Raw genomic sequence first — 18,797 nt, forward strand, 5'->3', positions numbered from 1 at the left:
CCACTAGGTTCCTGTTGTTAAGAAGACACCAAGTGGTGGTCTTCTTTAAAGTACAAGGAGGTATGCATCTGTGAACTCCTGGAGTAAGAGGACTATAATGTATCCTTGTTTTGCAAGAAAGCTCAAAGCAGAGTGTGGGTATATTCAAGTGACACCCCCTCCATTTCCCCCCCCAAACAGATTATAGAGGGGTGGCATTCCTGCAAAATTGTCAAGGAAACTGACAAGACAATCTCTGAAATGCCCAGCAGCTGTAACTGGGGACAGCAGCAAATGGAGATGCTTATTGCCTTCAGTTTGAATGGAGATGTGCACTTTTAAACACATACCAAATAGAGAAGAGGTTTAACGATATAAATTACAACTAAATTTCAATGGTTACTTGGGTTTACAATTTGCACAAACTTTCTGGTCCGATTTTACATATCTTTAAGTTAAATAGTCCACTCCCAGCTATCTGACCACATGATTAAATTCTAGCCTGAAACTTTCTCCCTTACTATATCTATAAACCTCAGTTAGAATCCACCCTTTATTTTGCTTCTGGCTATACAACATGACAGCACAGTATAGGCCCTTCAGCCCACAATGTTGTGTCGACCTATATATACCTACCTAAAAACTAAACCCCTCCTACCTCATAGCTCTCTATTTTTCTTTCATCCATATCCCTGTTTGAGAGTCTCTTAAATGCCCCGATCGTTCCAGCCTCCACCACCACCCATACATGTGTATGTAAAAAAAAACTTAACTCTGATGTCTCCCCTAAACTTTCCTCCCTTCACTTTGTAGAGATGTCCTCTGGTATTTGTTACTCCCATCTTGGGAAAAAAAGGTGCTCTACCTTATCTAAGTTTTTCATAATTTTATAGACTCTAGTAAGTCACCCCTCATCCTGCTTCACTCCAAAGTAAAAAGCCCTAGCTCTGCTAACCTTGCTTTAAAAGATAAATTTTCCAATCCAAGCAACATATGGTAAATTTCCTCTGCAACCTCTCCATAGCTTCCACATCCTTCCTATAATGAGGTGACCAAAACTAAACACAATATTCTAGTGGTTTCACCAGAGATTTATAGAGCTGCAACATGACATTTCGATCCTTGAACTCAATCCCCCGACTAATGAAGCCCAGCATCCTATAGGCCTTCTTAACTATCCTATCAACCAACACAGCAACCTTGAGAGATGTATGGATTAAACAAGATAGCAAAGACCACAAGTTCCCTCCTGCAGAATGAGCACAGGTGCTCTGTAGAGCATTCCCACTCATTTCTGTTTGGTTTCTCCATCACAGAAGAGCCTCATTTGTGAAGACTAAATGGAGTACATGTACACAAGATCTGAAGAAGTGCAAGTGAATTGCTGCTTGACTTGGAAAGACTGTTCAAGTCTCTGGGTGGTAGGAAAGCAAAGGATGAAAGAACAGGTAATACAGCTCTGACAGTAGCATAGAAAAGAGCTTATATGAAAGAGAATAGCAGTTGGGGGTGGAAGAGTGAACCAGAGAGTTGCAAAGGAACCCTTCTCTTTGAAAAACTGAAGGGGAAGGTAATAGGTGCTTGTTAGTGAGGACTTGTTGGATCTGAAAGATGGGTTGGACAGTGAGTACAGGATGAACACTGTTCTTACTCTATCCAAAAGGGAAAAGAGGCAAGAGCAGAGATGTAGGAAGTAGATAAGACATGGATACAGGTTTGGTCTACAATGGTGGAGGGGAAGCCAAGATTCAGGAAGAAGGAAAACATTTCATTGACATCCTGATTCCGTCTTTTTATTTTCTAAAAGTGGCAAGTTCTTTTGAGTAACTGTAATGGAGTAGTTTTCTTGGAAATAAATTATAATGATAACAGATATTGTTAGCACATCAATAATGCACCACAGAGCAGCAAAAGAGCTTTCTCTAATGTCAGACACTCCTTAGATATTCAGTCACATACCTGAAAGTTTATTAATGAAGAAAAATGAAGCTCAGTTGCAGACCACTGCCCCACAAAGAACTCATAGCCTGTTTGTCTTGGCAAAGCATATAGGAACTGGAACAAAAATACTTTGATTATAAAAAGCATCTAAATGAAAAAATGACCCTCCCACCCTCCTTTTAGTTCAGATACCTGCCGGCATTTTTTCATACTTTGATGAAGGGCTCAAGCCCAAAATGTCGGTTCTGTATTGCTACATAAAAGACACTGTTTGACCTGCTGAGTTTCTCCAGCATTTTATATTTTTACTTAAATGAAAAATAGCCTTCAGAGATATCTATCGTGTGGCATGGAACATATTCAAAACAACTGTTTAGACAGGGTAACTCTTGCCATCAAGACTCCTTCTCGAAGTTCATTGGGGGCGATTTTTGTTTTGTTGTATTTTGGATTAAAATGGCAAGGAGGGTGGAATTCAAAACTACATCCCAGGACCCAGACTCAGCAGATTTGTGAACCTGGGCTGCATCACAGATAATCTCACAAAAAGTAAAAGTGTATTCTGATTATTGAATTGCTTTGGAATATTATTTCAGCTCACCGTTATATATTCCTATATTTGGTAAAGGTTCTGCTAAAACAGCTGCACATCTGGTGGAGTCACCAAAAAAAATCTCACATATGGTCTCAATTCCTTCCCCCTACCCACCCACCTCTCCTCCACCACCCTTTCTCCCTCTTGTTCTATTCAGCCAATAACACTTCTTGACTTGATTGTATCAATAGGTTGGCTTTGAATTTTCCTTTCTTGCTCTTTCTCTGCTGCAAATGTAGTTAATTTTTTCTTCTCAATTCAAGTTCTTGAAATATACTTGTCAAACCTTTATGATTTCTTCAGTTTTTGAACAATTTTACAAACTGAATATGAGTTGAGAAAAAAAACATTGTGAATATGCAAATTAAATAATTCTTCTACAATAAAGTCCTTTCAATGAAAAAATTAACAGATCTCATTATGGTGACATTAAATTTAAATTATTACTCACAGTGGGGCATTTTTGTGATCTCCTGTGCATCAGATCAAATGTTGCACTCTTTGAAGGAAGAAAATTATTACAAAATTGGCCATTTTAAAAGTTAAAATTAATTGTTCTTTAGTTAATCCTTAAATCAAAATCATACTTACAGGAATAACTGCCGAGATTGTATTCTTTGAAGCAAAATACAGATTCCAGATCTGAAAATATATAAATATGAATGAATTAAACTGCAGGTATTCCCAAAGTTTACATAACATTTGAAAAAAAGCAGATAATCTTTTTGCATCAATCAAACTCAGATGAATAACTTTTTAACACAACCTTCACAAAACTAACATTGACAAGCTATGCAAGAATTGTGTGACAGAATGTGTTGTGTTTTATAAGTGTGGCAGGGTTTTTTTAAGTGTAGGTCACATACAAACACTTCAAAACAGATCTCATTTAAAATACTGGAGCTCTGCTCAAGCAAGACAGGCCGGCTCAGAATACATTTGCAAAAGCTTTGATACTTCACTAATGGATTGCTGTTTTGAAAAGCAACAGATGAAAAAACGCGGTGGAGTAGGTTCCGAGCCACAGTCCGTCTGAGTGGAGGTTGCTGTTCTAAGAGGGTTATGTGGTTTTGCAAGCAGAGAGAGAATAAAACAGGGTTTTCTCTGAGTGAGATAGAGAGATTTCAGTTTAGCAGTAGCAGCTGGGACTGGAACAGGACAAGCTGGCAAGCTTGTGGAAAAAAACCCATTTTGAAGACGGGTTGTAAATTCAGCCTGGTCAAAGCCCTTGTGAACCATACAAGAGGAGAGGACTGGCTGCCTAATGTTTCACTTGAAATAAGAAATAAGTGGCATTGAAACACTAAGCTTTGAAGGCAAAGTAACTTCAGCTCATCTGGAATATCCTGATGGGGCAAGTTTCTTCAGAAAGACACTGATGTGGCTGATTAAAAGGGATCAGTTCCACACAATCAGATTCCTGCTGTGCACTGCCACCAATGCCACCCCACATGAAAGGTTGTTTCCCTTCCCCTGGAAATCCGTGTCAGGGACCATGCTGCCAACCTGGTTGACATCCCCAGGGCCAATCCTGCTCCGCAAGCACGTGAGAAGCCACATGTGCAACATGCCAATCCTCCGGCACTTTACCCGTCTCTAATGACATTTGAAAAATCACTGCCAGAGCCTCCGCTATTTCCTCACTAACTTCTCTCAAGGTCCTGGGGAAAATCCTGTCAGGACATGGAGAATTATCCACATTTATGTTTCAAAAGCTCCAGTACTATCTCTTTCTTAAACACTATAGTCTCCATATATACCCCCTTTGCTTCCTTTACCCTGCACAGTTCAATAACCTTCTCCTCAGTAAATACTGAGGAAAAGAAATTGTTCAAGACCTCCCCCATCTCTTTTGGCTCCACACACATTTGTCCTTTCTGATTCTCTATTGGGACCAATTTTATCTCTCACTTTCATTTTGCTATTTACATATTTGTAGAAACCCTTTGGATTTATTTTCACCCTGCTTGCTATAGCCACCTCATACCTTCTTTTAGCTTTTCTAATTTCTTTCTTAAGATTCTTTTTACATTCAATATAGTACCCAAACATCTCCTTCTTTCCCTGTTTCCTATATTTATTGTAGTACTCCCTCTTTTTTCAAACCAAGTTTCCAATTTCCAAAAATTGATTCCAGAGGTTTTAGGATCAGATGTTTCCAGATGGGTTGGAATTGAACAGGGCCCACAGAGCGATTTAAAAGGAAACCATTGCCCAGTCAGCCACCTTGGTCTGTTTTGGTGAGGTGTTTATGCTATCAAGACAAAGAACTGATATTAAGATTGGCAGTTCAAAATGGCCGATATCATGGATGCCCATTGGTGATCGAGTGTTCTTTCATGCGGACCTCAGTTAAAATATTATTAAAAGATGCAAAGAATTTAATTCGGTGAAAGCAGCCCTGTGGCAGAAAGGCTATAAAATTGCTTTCAGATTTCCTGTATTTTAAAGGTTTTTTTATGGGGAATATGAATCTCAATTTTTTGATGATGGTGGAGATGCATTGATTTTTGCCAATTCTTTACTTGATCTTAAAAAGGGTCAGTCTTCGTCTTCTAAGATGCAAAAATCCAATGGAGTTTCCAGAGAGAAGGATAATGGGGTGCAGAAGGAGAAAAAGAAGAAAGCACAGAAAGACCGAAGAGGCGCAAAAGAAGGAATGTAGTGATTTTGAAGAGATAACTATTGATGAGGAGCAGGTGATTAAAGAGTTGAAAGAAGCTCATCATACTTGAACTTTTTGTTTATACTGTGTTGCTATTTCTGTTTGGGAGAGATGCAAAACCTCATTGTATCTCAACCCGAATCCGTTGGTCACTTAGTGGCTTAGGCCGCTCGCTACCAGTGTCGTGGAGGGGGTTAGTACACTAAGTACTTTGGAAGGTTGGGAGGGAGGGTTGGGAGGGAGGGTTTTTTAAATTGTTTTGGGGATGTTTCTTTCATGGCTTATTTTCTACTTAAATACTCACCTGAGCTATTTCATCTGGTGTTTTATCTTTCACCATATCCAGATTGAGTATTGACTGGAGTGTCTAAAGCACAACGGAGAAAGATTCAATAAACCTCAGACAAATCATCTCATCAAAACCAAAATAACGAATCTTAATGAAACTGAAAATGTTGAATAATATTTGCACACACTGATCAAGAGCAATTACTTCACACTTTGAGCTGACAGCTTATGGAAGAAGAAATTTGACAAGGGAGAACTGGGATAAAGTGCAAAGAAAACAATCTGGATGAAATGAAAATAGGATTTCTAATTTAACAACAATTTAATCTGATCGCCCTTTTTAACTGCCATTTTCAAGGTAATATCTCAATCCCTAAACAGGGCAAGGCGACTTATGAAAAAATTGATCTATTGATCTATAAAGTGTTTAGAGCATTTTTCATTGTTGTTCTGGCAAGCAGTGCATTTCTACTCATCATGTAGTAAGGAAAATTCACATCTCCATACTGTTAGCAAGCACATACCGTATACACTTGTGTAATAGTCAACCCTCCTGTTTTTTGGCCCACAAATCGCTCGATTTTTATATGGCCCGTATAAAAGATGACCCCCCCCCCCCCTATTTTTTGGCCCAGACCGCCTGCCCATCTGATCTCCCGGCACCCTGACCACGGATCCTCACTCCAGCTACACATACACCAGAGCTCCCGACACCCCGACTGCAGATTTTTGTTTTGGCCGCCTGCCCATCTGAACTTCTGACGTCCCCACTGCAGATCCTCATCTCGGCCGCCTGCCCATCAGAGCTCCCAATCCCACAAATGAGGACTTACTACCCAGCCATGTGTGAGCTCCCAACACCTTGAACGATGCAGGTACTTACCGCTGAAAAATAGTAGTATCCATGTAGAAGTTGACACCCCAAATTTGACCAAAAAAATTGATCTAAAGGACTCAATTATTACACAAGTATATATGGTAAATGCTTTGATGCTTGAACAACAATTAACTATTAATTTCAATACAACAGTAATCTAGTTCAAATTCACAACCCCAAAATGAACATCTTAAATTAGCCAACTTAGAAAATCTTGTATAATTCAGGAATTAGATTAAATCAGTTGCATCATACTCAGAGAGTAAATTGCATAAACCCAGAATACCAAAAAAAGACTGAAATGCTGCAATTTAATCTCATGGTTCAAGCAACATCATGGCAATATTTGATCTATTAAATTCATCTCATTTACAATTGCCTATGGGCTGTAATTCTACATGATAGAGTTTCAAGGGACTAAATACCTCTTACCTTATCTTTAGTGAAACCAATTCTTTTTCCAGATGCTCGTTCACTGACTTGTTTTGACTGTGGAGGGAAAAAAAGAATACCATGCAACAAAAATCTCAAACACACTAAGGTACTGACCATTCCAGACACTGACCCCGTCTAAATACTCATGTCTTGGAGCGGTTTACAAAGACCTCACTTGCACTCAATAGGCATTCAGTCCAGCAAGTGGTATTTTAATTAATCATGCTTTGAATATTTCTCGTGAACATCTGTAGTTTTCATTCCTACAAAAGTGACTTAAGATTCAGCAACACAACATTATTCTAAAAAAACTAATTTTCACAGAAATGAAATCAATGGGTGCTACTGTGAGAGAATGGTAATGTAAAATAAATTTGTGGCAACCAATGGATTAAAATGTATCTGTTTACCCTGGAACTACATTTACATTGCAGTCTACTTTTCTGAGAAGCTGAGCAAAGAACTGATGGACACAAATTCTTAATATAATTATAACTAGAGAGCATTCAAAAAATGTAGAAGCATAATCCCAAAGGCAATCTTGTTACAAAGTTTCTGTAATTGCCACCAGAGGGCACAATTGGTAGATTACTGTACCACAGTTAAATTAGGGAAATAGAGCAGAAAACTGAGCATTGGCCCTGACTATGCACATCATCCTATGATCTATGTGGCATGAATTTTACCTTTCTTGACATCAGCTCTGGGGATCTCTGGTTGCCTTAAAAATTAATCACAAAGAAGATCCACAAAGAGAAAATTTTTCACACAGAACAAATACACGTGAAATAAAGTAAGAAGATGAAGTAACAAATGCATTTTTAAAAATGAAAGATTAAAAGCCACAACATTTAGCAATAAATTTTAGGAAATTTTTGAGATTATAAAAGGTTAGTAGTAAATATACAGTAGTGTGCCAGCAAACAAACTCTCTCAATTCCTGTAACAAAATATCATGTTTTCAGTTTCTTTTTTAAATGGCGGGAACTATTGGTAAATATCTGTTCTCTTCAGCGTACCTAATCTGTTGACTATACCAGAAGTTTGCTACAACAGGAAACCTGTGATGGAAAAGGAATCTCTCGATTTGTGTATTTGACCATGCAGTTGTACTTTCCACAAATTGTTAGAGGTTTTGTAGCCTAATATCACAAGACATTCACAGCTTCACCGATGTTTTAATTGCAAAATCCAGGACAATATTTCCAAATGATTTCACTGATGATTTCAACTGTGTTCCTGCTGAGTAGTGGGTATTCCCAGAAAATGTAGAGAAGTACATGTTAATTTTTATATAGATTAGTACTCATAATCAACTAATATAACTTCAGTAGTATTCAACATACACAGAAATGTGCCTCCTCAAGTCTGCCTTACCACTCAATAAGACCATGAGTATCTCACCATATTTTCATACAGTTACTTTAGCAGTCCATATCCATTTGCCATTCAATAATCATGGCTGAAACAACATCATCCAGCATTTTCCCTTTATTCCACTTCTACCAAAAGTTCAAAATCTTGAATGCTCTCTCTGATAAGAAAGATCCTCTAGTTCCAAATGCCTAATTCTAGAATTAGGCCTCTTAAGATCTATGTTCTCTCAAAAGGAACTCTCAGTGGCATCTATTACTTGAGAATTTCATACATTACAGTGAAACCAGCCCTCATTCTTCTTAACTTTTGTGAAGAGACCATGGTGCAGGACTTCTTGTGCGGCAGTCTTTTCACATGGAAATAAATATTGAGTACCATTGCTGCCATCACCAAAGGAAAGCAAATCCTTTTTTTGGATCATTATTATAGATATGGCCTCTTCAAAGATCTACGAGAATTCCAACAAAATCCTCACCAACATATGCATTTCAGGAACTGCTTACCCCAAGATTGCAAGAAAAGGCATCATTCCAATCAACCTTCACTCAATTAACTCCACCTATATTCTACCCTGTCTGAGTAAAGATGATGAGATAGCAAAGGACCCATCCACCCCAGCCATCTCTCCTCCTTCCATTGGGCAGAAGATACACAAGCTTGAAAAAAATGAAGCTACAGATTTAAAACTCATTTTTTTCCTAAGGCAATTAGAGTCTTAAATGGATATCTCACTGGCAAAAGAAAATGCCCTGCATTGTTTGTCACTGCAAACTTCTTTATACCCAGCAGTAGGTTTTGAACTTTTATCTCATAGTTAACACTCATCCCTATATGGTTTATTTATTTGTTTGATTCTGCTACTACACTATTGATTAACTTGTCCGATAGAACACAAATCCAAGCCTCTTGCTATATCTCAGTACATGTGAGAATAAACAATTGAAAACGACAGACCTTTGCAATAAAGGCCAACATTCAATTTGCTTTCTAAATTGTTTGAATTTTTCAGAGATTTGTCCACAATAATCTCAATTCCTTCTGAATTCCAATATTTATTGTTAATCTCTCACATCTTATATTTTTGACATTTATATAATACTACATCCATCATCTTATTGCTCAAGCATTTAATGACAGCATTTTATTCTAAGAACCGGCTTTGCTTTTAAAACTAACATCCCAATAATGAATAAAGCAAGAACATACAACAGAGGAAACGTGCAGCTAAGCTGCATCTTTCATGTCTCTTTATTTAAAATTTATTCCTCATTGCGATATAGGGTATATGTACTGCTAATTTCTACGCAGAAAGTGAATACAAATTGACATACAAAAAAAAAATGGATCTACTATTTCACAAGGCGATCAATATTAGCCAAAATACTATGGTTAATTAGATTTCGATTTCAGATTTATTGTCAGAGAGCATACATGACATCACAAACCAACCCGAGATTCCTTTTTCCTGCGGGCATGGCAGAATAAAGAACTGCAAACAGATAACAAATGTACACAAAGTGTCCAATATAGAGAGAATTTTTTAAAATTAATAGTGCACAAGAGCCCTTAAATAAGTCCATGATCGAGTTTGTCGTTGAGCAGTCTGATGGTGGAGGGGTGGCAGCTGTTCCTGAACCCGGTGGTGTGAGTCTTGTGGCATCTACACCTCTTTCCTGATGGCAGCAACGAGAACAGAGCGTGTGCTAGGTGGTGTGAATCCTTGATGATTGCTGCTGCTCTCTGATGGCAGTGTTCCCTGTAGACTTTCTCAATTGCGGAGAGGGTTTTGCCGGTGATGGCCTGGGCTGTGTCCACTACCTTGAGGAAGGCTTTACACTCAGGGGTATTGGTGTTTACCTTTCAGACCAGGATGCAGCCAGTCAGCACACTTTCCACCATACAGCTGTAGAAATTGCCAGGGTTTCAGTTGAAATACCAAACATCCACAAACTCCTGACGAAGTAGAGGCACTGACATGTTCTCCCCATGGTGCCATTAGTGTGTTGGGTCCAGGAAAGATCCTCCGAGCGAGTGACTCCAAATAACTTAAATTTGCTAGCCCTCTCCACCTCTGATCCCCCAATGATCACTAGATTGTATACCTCTGGCTTTCCCTTTCTGAAGTCAACCATCCGCTCATTAGTTTTGATAGTGGATGATTGCTTCTCAAACTGGAGGCCTCTGAGTAGTGGTGTGCCTCAGGGATCGGTGCTGAGACTATTGTTGTTTGTTGTCTTATATCAATGATCTAGCTAATAATGTGGTAAATTGGATCAGCAAGTTTGATGATGACACTAAAATTGGAGGCATCATGAACAGTGAGGAAGGCCTTCAAAGCTTGCAGAGGGATCGAGACCAACTTGAAAGATGGACCATAAAATGGCAGATGGAATTTAATACAGACAAGTGTGAGGTGTTGCATTTTGGAAGGACAAACCAAGATAGCACATACACAGTAAATGGTAGGGCACTGAGGAGTGCGGAGGAACAAAGGGATCTGGGAATACAGCAACATAATTCCCTAAAAGTGGTGACATGGGAAGACAGGATTGTAAAAAAAAACTTTTGGTCTTTATAAATCAAAGTATTGAATATAAGAGTTAGGATGCTATTGTGAGGTTTTATAAGACATTGGTGAGGCCAAATGTGGAGTATTGTGTGCGATTCTCATCACCAAGCTACCCAGGAAGGATATCAGTAAGATTGAAAGAGTGCAGAGATGTTGCCGGGTCTTCAGGAGTTGAGTTACAGGGAGAGATTAAACAGGTTAGGACTTTATTTCTTGGAGCATAGAAGAATGATGAGAGATTAGGAGAGATAAATACAAGAGGACATGGCTTTAAGGTGAAAGGGGGCAGATTTAGAGGGAACCTCTTCACTCAGAGAGTAGTGGGAGTGTGGAACAAGCTGCCATCTGACATAAATGCAGGCTCACTCTTAAGTTTTAAGAATAAATTGGATAGATATATGGATGGGCGAGGTCTGGATGGTTATGGAATGGGTGCAGGTCAGTGGGACTAGCGGAATGTTTGCTGTGCTGTAGTGTTCTATGGTTGTATGGACGATGAGTGCAAGGCTGCTGTTGGTGTACCATTCAGCCAAGTTTTCAATCTCCATCCTGTATACTGATTCATCACTTTTGTTTATACAACCCACTATAGCAGTATCGGTGTTGGTGCTGGTACAATTGCTCAGCAAAAGGAGGTGGAAGGCGCACCTTCAGTCCAACAGCCTTCAGGTCACCCTTGGGAAATGTGTAGTACCTGCTTAGGTTCCAAATCAAGGTCACATGGTTTGCAGGTGGTGGATGGTTTTTACAAGCAGCTTCTACAAATTGGAATTTAAAACTAAAACCGCTGGGCAGATGAATCAGCTGATCAATAACCAGGGTTACCCATCCAGTATGAACTATGACAGATTATGTTATATTGTATAAAGATAGGTTTTAAAGGAGATAAATTATGGCAAGTTTTTTAGTGTAGGTCACATATAAACAAAACAGATCTCATTTAAAATGCCAGAGCTCTACACAAGCCAGACAGCCCAGGCTCCAAGTGCCTTTGCAAAAACTTTGAAGAATACTTATAAGGACTTCACAAGTAGGTGTTAATTGGACATGCTGTGGAGTAATGGATTATAGTTTTGGAAAGCAACAGATGAACGAACTCGGAAGATTAGGTCCAGAGCCGCAGTCTGTCTGTGTGCAATTGGCAAATCCGAGAGGGTCATATGGTTTTCTCTGAGTGAGAGAGAAAAAAAGAAAGAGAATTCAGTTCTACAGTTCAGCAGCAGCAGCTGGGACTGGAACAGGACAAGCTGGCAAGCTTGTGGAAAAACCCCATTTTGAAGATGGGTTGTGAGTTCTTTATTCAGCCTGGTCAAAGCCCTTGTGTTACATACAAGAGGAGATGGCTGGCTGCATAATGTTTTACTTGAAATAAGAGAAACAAAAAGGAACTCTATGGTGACCTGAAAGAAAAAGGTTATCATTTGGAAAACCCTGATGGGGCAAGTTTCTTCGGCAAGACACTGAAGTGGCAGATCAGAAGTGGGTGTCCAACGAACAACAAATCTCTCTTTGAAAACCAACAAGAACCTTCCTGAGCAGTAACCATTTACCTTTCAAACACCAATGCCTGATGAAATTCATAAATGTTAAATTCTGTGCACAATATAAGAATTGCCTGCAACCAGTGAACTTGGAGGAGTGAGAAGTGAGATTGAACTGTGAATTAAAGGACTTTTCTGAACTTACATACAAATTACATACATGTGCGCTTAGAATTAGAAGGGGGTTAAGTTAAGTTAATAGTAATGTTAAAGTTTAATCCTCTTTTCATGTTTAAAGATAATTAAAAGGAACTTTTGTTTAAGTAACCATTTGATTTGGTGAATTTCTATTGCTGCTGGGTTTTAGGTTCCTCTGGGCCCACAACAGGACATTGCAACTGAAGAAGACAATGGGAAACCACTTCAGTATTTTTCACTGATATAATCATGAATTCAACATCGACTATGGTCTCAGCTCAAAGAAGGAGAAGAGGCAACAACTACAATTTGGAGGGTCAGAGATCATGATGGATGAAGACACATGATTGCCTATGCCAAACAGCAAGGCACCTGAATGAAATTAATAACAGTGGCATCGTCGGCAAATTTGTAGATAGTGTTATTGTTGTACCATCGTAGGTGTAAAGTGAGTAGAGCAGGGGACTAAGGACAAAGCCCTATGGTGTTCCAGTACTGATGGAGATTGTTCTTAATCCTCACTGATTGTGGCCTGGAGGTGAGGAAATCCATGATCCAATTACATAGTGGAGTTTTGAATCTTAGGTCTTTGAGTTTGCTTTTGAAGGGATGTTGGCGTTAAATGCCAAACTATAGTCGATAGAGCATCCTGATGAATGCCTGCCTCTTTATTGCTCCTTGAACAGTGTGACATTCACTGAGTACCGAAATTGTTATTCTAGGTTTCTGAGTCCAGTTCTTTAGAATGTAACTGAACACCACAACTTTCCAATTCAAGAGGCAATGGTACTACCACCTGGGGCCAAAGCCGACGCTTTATTAATTTCCAAATAACTCACTAAACTAACTGAAAACTTAAATCTGTGTATTTTAATACTACCATACAGATTCTTACCTTCTCTTCCATAAATTTGACAAATTCAGCCTGCTTTGAATGTCCTAGTGGCTGCATTGTAACTTCTTTTTTTAACATACGAGTCTCATACTCAGCTGGTTTTATTCTAGAAATAAAAATTGATTTTAAAAAATTAAAAAGATAAAAATGGAAGCAGGGAAGACAAAGATTCTAATATTATAAATAATAAATTACAGAACTATGGAAAAGATAGGGAAACACCAATCTACTATAAATAGTGTAACCATGTAAATAACTTATCAAAACTAGAAAAAGAGACATCAATCTAACGTTATACCTGTAACAAAGCATGCTTAAGAGGCATACTAACACATTGTTGCTGCAAGGAGAGCATCACTGTGGCAGCGCAGAATCAAGTGCTGACTAGACACTCCAGCTTATTTGTTACATTTCATATTTTTGTGCCAGTGCAATGTTAATAGTCACCTTCCAATACAAAATTTGAGTAGAAAAAACATTTCAGTAGAAAGCACAAGATAAAGGGATACAAGCCAGAGAGTTCAATTCTTAGTAGGGAATAAAGAGAGTTGGAGGTAAATAGATGGCGGTACTTATGGAGCCGCTATAGCAGCAGCGCTGCCGCTCGTGCAGACCCGCAGGGAGCAAGGAAGTGGAGATGCAGCGGTCCCACAGGTCTAGCCACCCAGTTGACTGCCTTTGGTTCCTCACATGCTTTGAGTGGCCCATTGAGGGAGCAGCCGGGGGAGGGGGGTTTCATTTGAAAACTCGCGTCTGCAGGTCTGCACCCAAAATGGTGGCACCTATTAATTGTCAGCACCACGAGGGGCTGCAGACCCTAGAGAAGCGGAGGTCTGGAGCAGGGCACCAGAGAACAGGAAGATCATGCATTATTTGAGAGGGAGAAGCAGAGGAGATGACCCGCATGGACGATGACCACAACAGAGGATCAGTGAGGGGGATCTGCGGCTGACGGACCAGCGCATTCAGCAGGCAACTGGAGACTTGAGGCGAGGAATCCGTGGAAGCTGGGGGTTGCTGGAGATTGCTGTCAGGAGACTCGCTGTGGACTGCTGGAGTCTGGCTCGAACTGGCTGGAGGGGTACCAGATATCAGAACCATGATGCGAGGAGGTGTTGAAGGGCATTGAGGGGTTCCCAACTGTGTCAGAGGCTCAGATCTGGAGCGTGGGTTGCCAATGGTTTGGACTGGACTCTGTGGCTATGGGGGCTGCGGAACAGCTGCAGACACTCAGTGACTCTGGGAGGACTCTCTTTTGCTTGTCTCTCTCTGACGACAAGTCTGACTGTACGGGGCACTTAGGCATTTTCTGCCAGTGGCGAATCTGTCTGCCTTGCTGCAAGCAAAAAGAAATTTAATGTAATACGTCACTGTTTTATTACTGTGGTAATAAAATGAATCTTGATCCTGATGTGAACAAATTGTTGAAAGTGACAGAGTGAGTTATGAATTCATTTAAATCTAGGTTTTGATACACAAATAGAAACAATAGATGAGAGAAAGGTCATCATGAAAAACCACAATACGGCACTGATTTGATTACAAATAAGTACTCCCAAATAAGACTGGATGCACAAGAAATAATTCACAGCAAGAGGAACTTCGGGCAGTTTGTGGTGATATGACTGTTTGCACTGGCTGGCCCGCCCTCCGGGTGTCTCCCTGCCTTAAGCTCCTCCCTCAATCCTCCGGGCCATAAAGGTCGAGTTCTCTCTCCTTCCCGTTCATTTTCCTAGCCTGGACCCAGGCCAGCAGTCCCCTAGCTCAATGAAGCCCATCGTTCCCCTCAGTCTGCGTCGTGACTGGGGCTACCGAGAGCGCCCAAGAGACAGACAGACAGCGACTGCACGAACCGAATGACCTTCTTCCAAGCTGCAAGATTTATCCGCTTTAAAATACTTTGAAAGTAACTGTTCCAGCAGCCTGTGCTTTGTTTCCGAACAGAAACACGGGGGTCCGTGTTCCCAGCAGTAAATAGACTGGGTTAGGAACGAGGGTTGGACGTCGGTTCTCTCTCACCTCCTCAGCTCCTGGATCTTCCTCTGGTACTTGCTATAATAGGGATTTGCCCGCCATTCCTGCTCCATTTCGGCCCGCTGGAAACTGCCGGACAGGGAGAAAGTGCGGACGTGGTTGGAAACCACGCCGAGCCCGGAAGGGAGAGGGCAGCGGTTCCTGACAGCCAGGGCTGGGTGAGAGAACGACCAGAGCACCCGGACGGCTGCCATCCCGTCCCGTTCCGCGCACATCACGCGGCGCCACAGAAGCAGGATCCCCGGACAAAGGTTCCGCGCACATCACGCGGCGCCACAGAAGCAGGATCCCCGGACAAAGGTTCCGCGCACATCACGCGGCGCAACAGAAGCAGGACCCCCGGACAAAGGTTCCGCCCCCCCCCCAAATTAGAGGGGCGATCCTAAACAGAAGAACTTTCCCTTCAGAATAATCTTATTCACGTAACATAATATGTTTTCAACCACTGCGGCGGCATTTGGTCTCGAGCACGGACGTTTCCACCAGCCCGAGCCCGTCATGCGGCGGAATGAATTGATGTGCGGGACGGATGAAGGTCAGCCCCCCACCCCCAAACCACGGGTGGATGATGGAGGCCAGCGGCTGCGGCGAGATCAGTGGCGATGTACCCACTCTATTCACTTGCTGTGCCCGGAACATCAGCGAGAATATGGTTAGACTGGAGCAGGGGGTGTGTGGTAAGAGACCTGGAGCTCTGGGTGACTGCCACGCTGCCGGCAACCGGCGTCACTTCTGGGGAGCCACTTGGTGTCAGGACATTGGCGCCAGTGAGAAACTCCCTCTATTAATGAGGAGACATTGCTTCAGGAAGGAGAATGCCTTGAACTGTTGAGGTTCGATGGCTGGGGCACACTTTGGGCAGGGCAGCATATTCTCGGACAGGTTTTAAGCAGGGTTTCGAAGGGGGGAGGAATTCGAGAGTTGGCAGATGGCACAGAACTGAAAAAGGTTAATTGAACTGTGTGGGAAGAGGGTGTGAAGGAGACCACCAGGATTGATGATCTAGGTGAGAAGATCACCTAGATCAGGGGTGTCAAACTCCAATTCACAGAGGGCCAAAATTAAAAACTTGGACTAAGTCGTGGGCCAAACTAAAAATTTTCAACATCTGCATGTTTTCTCTTCTTTCAACATGTGTAATGTTAAACTTTTTCTTATTAAAATAAATGTTTAATAATAGTTTTGGTTAAACTCTTTCCAGAAGAAGCATTAACAAATGAGAAATAAAATATTCAATAAATAATATTTCTCTATAGCCTTTAAGCTCCTTTTAAATGTATTTTTTTTCACAAGCCAACAAGTCAAAAAAATAACAACTTGCTTCAATGAAAATTCAATCTTTCAACTAAGTGAACCAAAGAAAATATGAATCCAAGCTTAGCTTGCTCTACTGTGATTTACTCTGATGCACCTGGGTCTAAACCAGATACTTGGCATCTCTTCTTAGATGCAAGTTCATCAAACTCTGGGGTCAGAGTTTGCCTCCCACCTGTCTTGAAAGGTCCTGTTTTCTGTCTTTCGTTTGGCCATTTTTCATAAGGGGTTTATTACATGTGAGTTGGGCGACAGGTCACAGGTGCTAATGAAAGTAAAGAGAGGAGGTGGGGGCGATTAGCGGGCTGATGGGCCGGCGGCAATGCATTTGCAAAGCATTCTGGGATTTGCTGTGCATGCGCTATACTGGCGCGGCGGCCAGCGGGCCAGCTCTAATACATATTTGATATGATCTTGCGGGCCAAATATAATTATATCACGGGCCAAATTTGGCCCGCGGGCCTGAGTTTGACATGTGTGACCTAGATCTTCGTGAAGGATGGCTTTATGGTAGGATAGAAAGAGATAGGTTGGAAAGTAATGGAAGGGCTGAAATTCCTGGAGGATGAGAAATAATACGTCCACTGAGAAGAGTCAGGTCCAGTGGCAGTAAAAGTTTGGAAGAGAAATTCAATAATAGGTTGGTGAAACACTGCTGGAGTCGTGTGATCGAGAGGCGCATTGGACATGAATACTCATCCGAGTAGAATATGTGGTGTTGAGGTTGGACCTATCGCAGAAAGACAAAACCAGTATTTTGGGATATAGATTTTGTGGATAGAAAATTGACCTCCGGTTCAGTTCTATGCAGGAACCCTACCGCACTCTGATGCAGCCGGCCAGGATGTACTCAATAGTGCACCTGCTAACATGATGGTGATGTGTTATGTATTTGGGCTTACAAACAGTCCCACACATCAGTATTCTTTATTACTCCAATAACTAAAATGGTTCTCCCAGTACATTGTATTCTAGTCCTCTCCTGACATTAATGTGATAACGTCCCTACAGTGTTTATTTACCCTTAATACTCTTTCTTCCCCCCTCATCCATATAACTATGATGTGAAATTACTAAGGGACTGCCAACAAATACACATGGCGTGATGCTAATGTACAGTAAATATAAGGGAATAGATTATAATGTGTGCTGAGGTGGCTACATATCAGAAAATATTAGTAATGTTCCATTATGTTACATAGTTTTTCAATCGTTCTGGGGGTCATCTTTCTCTTTTAGACTGCTGAAGGACAGGTGGATCAGATCATTGAGTTTGACGGCCTGTGGTCTTCTCCAGGTCTTGGGCCTTCCCTGGGCTTTTGGCCTTTGCCGTTTCTCTTGGGCTCTTGGCTGTGACTGGTGGGGAAGCCTGTAAGGCTAAACTTCGCTCTTGTCCCTCTGGAATCGGATTTTGCTGTTGTCCTTTCAGAGGCAGGGCTTGTTAATGTTTGAAGTCTATCCCCAATGGATATTGTGTCTTGGAAGGATACTTACCAGCGAATGTAATTTTGATATACGGGGTCTTCATCTATATCATAGCCTTTGGGTGTAGCTTTGGGGTCATCCACTGCTCTTATCTGATCAATGTGTCTTTTCCATGTTTTGGTACCGACCAGCATCAGGTATGCACAAGGACTCAATTTTGTAAGTAGGACTCCTTTTACCCAAGATTCTTTGTTAGCTTGAAAATCTTGTACCAACATTTGCTCACCCACCTGCAGTGATCTGATCGGTCTGAGAGGTTTGTTCGGCAATGCAGATTGTTGTATGAGAAGGCCGATGTTTGGGTGTGCCATTGAAAATACTGTGTGCAAATTCCATCCAAACATCAATTCTGTTGGTGTCTGCTGGGTTGTAGCATGGGGTGTATTGTGGTATCCCAACCGAAAATCTGCGATTTTGTGAACCCACATGGCATTTTGCTCTTTCTTGGCTTTCATGCCCCTTTTGAAGGTTCGCACAAAGCGTTCGGCCTCCCCATTGGTGCTTGGGTGATATGGTGCTGAATAGATGTGCCGAATGTTATTGAGTATGAATGTTTTGAAACTCTGATGTGAACTGCGCCCATTATCCAAGACCAGTTCTGTTGGCAACCCATATGTTGCAAAGATGTCTCGTAGTTATACGATGGTCAGTTTCATTGTCGTTT

The 18,797-nt window shown here is 41.2% G+C and overlaps 2 protein-coding genes across 5 annotated transcripts in view; one reads left to right on the top strand and one right to left on the bottom strand.

Annotated features, from left to right (window-relative positions):
• Positions 1 to 15,614, bottom strand: part of atpaf1 (ATP synthase mitochondrial F1 complex assembly factor 1) — a 31,476-nt gene extending 15,862 nt beyond the window's left edge. The window contains exons 1-7 of the mRNA XM_069938955.1: positions 15,320 to 15,614; positions 13,301 to 13,406; positions 6,778 to 6,834; positions 5,485 to 5,547; positions 3,107 to 3,157; positions 2,967 to 3,014; positions 1,939 to 2,034 (exon numbers count right to left, since the gene is read on the bottom strand). Of these exons, the coding sequence (XP_069795056.1) occupies positions 1,939 to 2,034; positions 2,967 to 3,014; positions 3,107 to 3,157; positions 5,485 to 5,547; positions 6,778 to 6,834; positions 13,301 to 13,406; positions 15,320 to 15,549 (651 nt within the window). The 5' untranslated portion in view covers positions 15,550 to 15,614. The remainder of the gene's footprint in view (positions 1 to 1,938; positions 2,035 to 2,966; positions 3,015 to 3,106; positions 3,158 to 5,484; positions 5,548 to 6,777; positions 6,835 to 13,300; positions 13,407 to 15,319) is intronic.
• Positions 15,011 to 18,797, top strand: part of lrrc41 (leucine rich repeat containing 41) — a 33,546-nt gene continuing 29,759 nt past the window's right edge. For 3 of the 4 annotated variants that reach the window (XR_011357911.1, XM_069938951.1, XM_069938949.1), the window contains exon 1: positions 15,011 to 15,986. Coding sequence is in view for 3 of the 4 variants with exons in the window: in XM_069938951.1 (XP_069795052.1) it covers positions 15,767 to 15,986 (220 nt within the window). In the remaining variant the exon portion in view is untranslated. Of the gene's footprint in view, positions 16,012 to 18,797 lie in introns of all 4 variants that reach the window. The other variant, XM_069938950.1, reaches the window with a different exon arrangement.

Source organism: Narcine bancroftii, chromosome 5 (assembly GCF_036971445.1).
Source record: "Narcine bancroftii isolate sNarBan1 chromosome 5, sNarBan1.hap1, whole genome shotgun sequence".
Taxonomy (NCBI): domain Eukaryota; kingdom Metazoa; phylum Chordata; class Chondrichthyes; order Torpediniformes; family Narcinidae; genus Narcine; species Narcine bancroftii.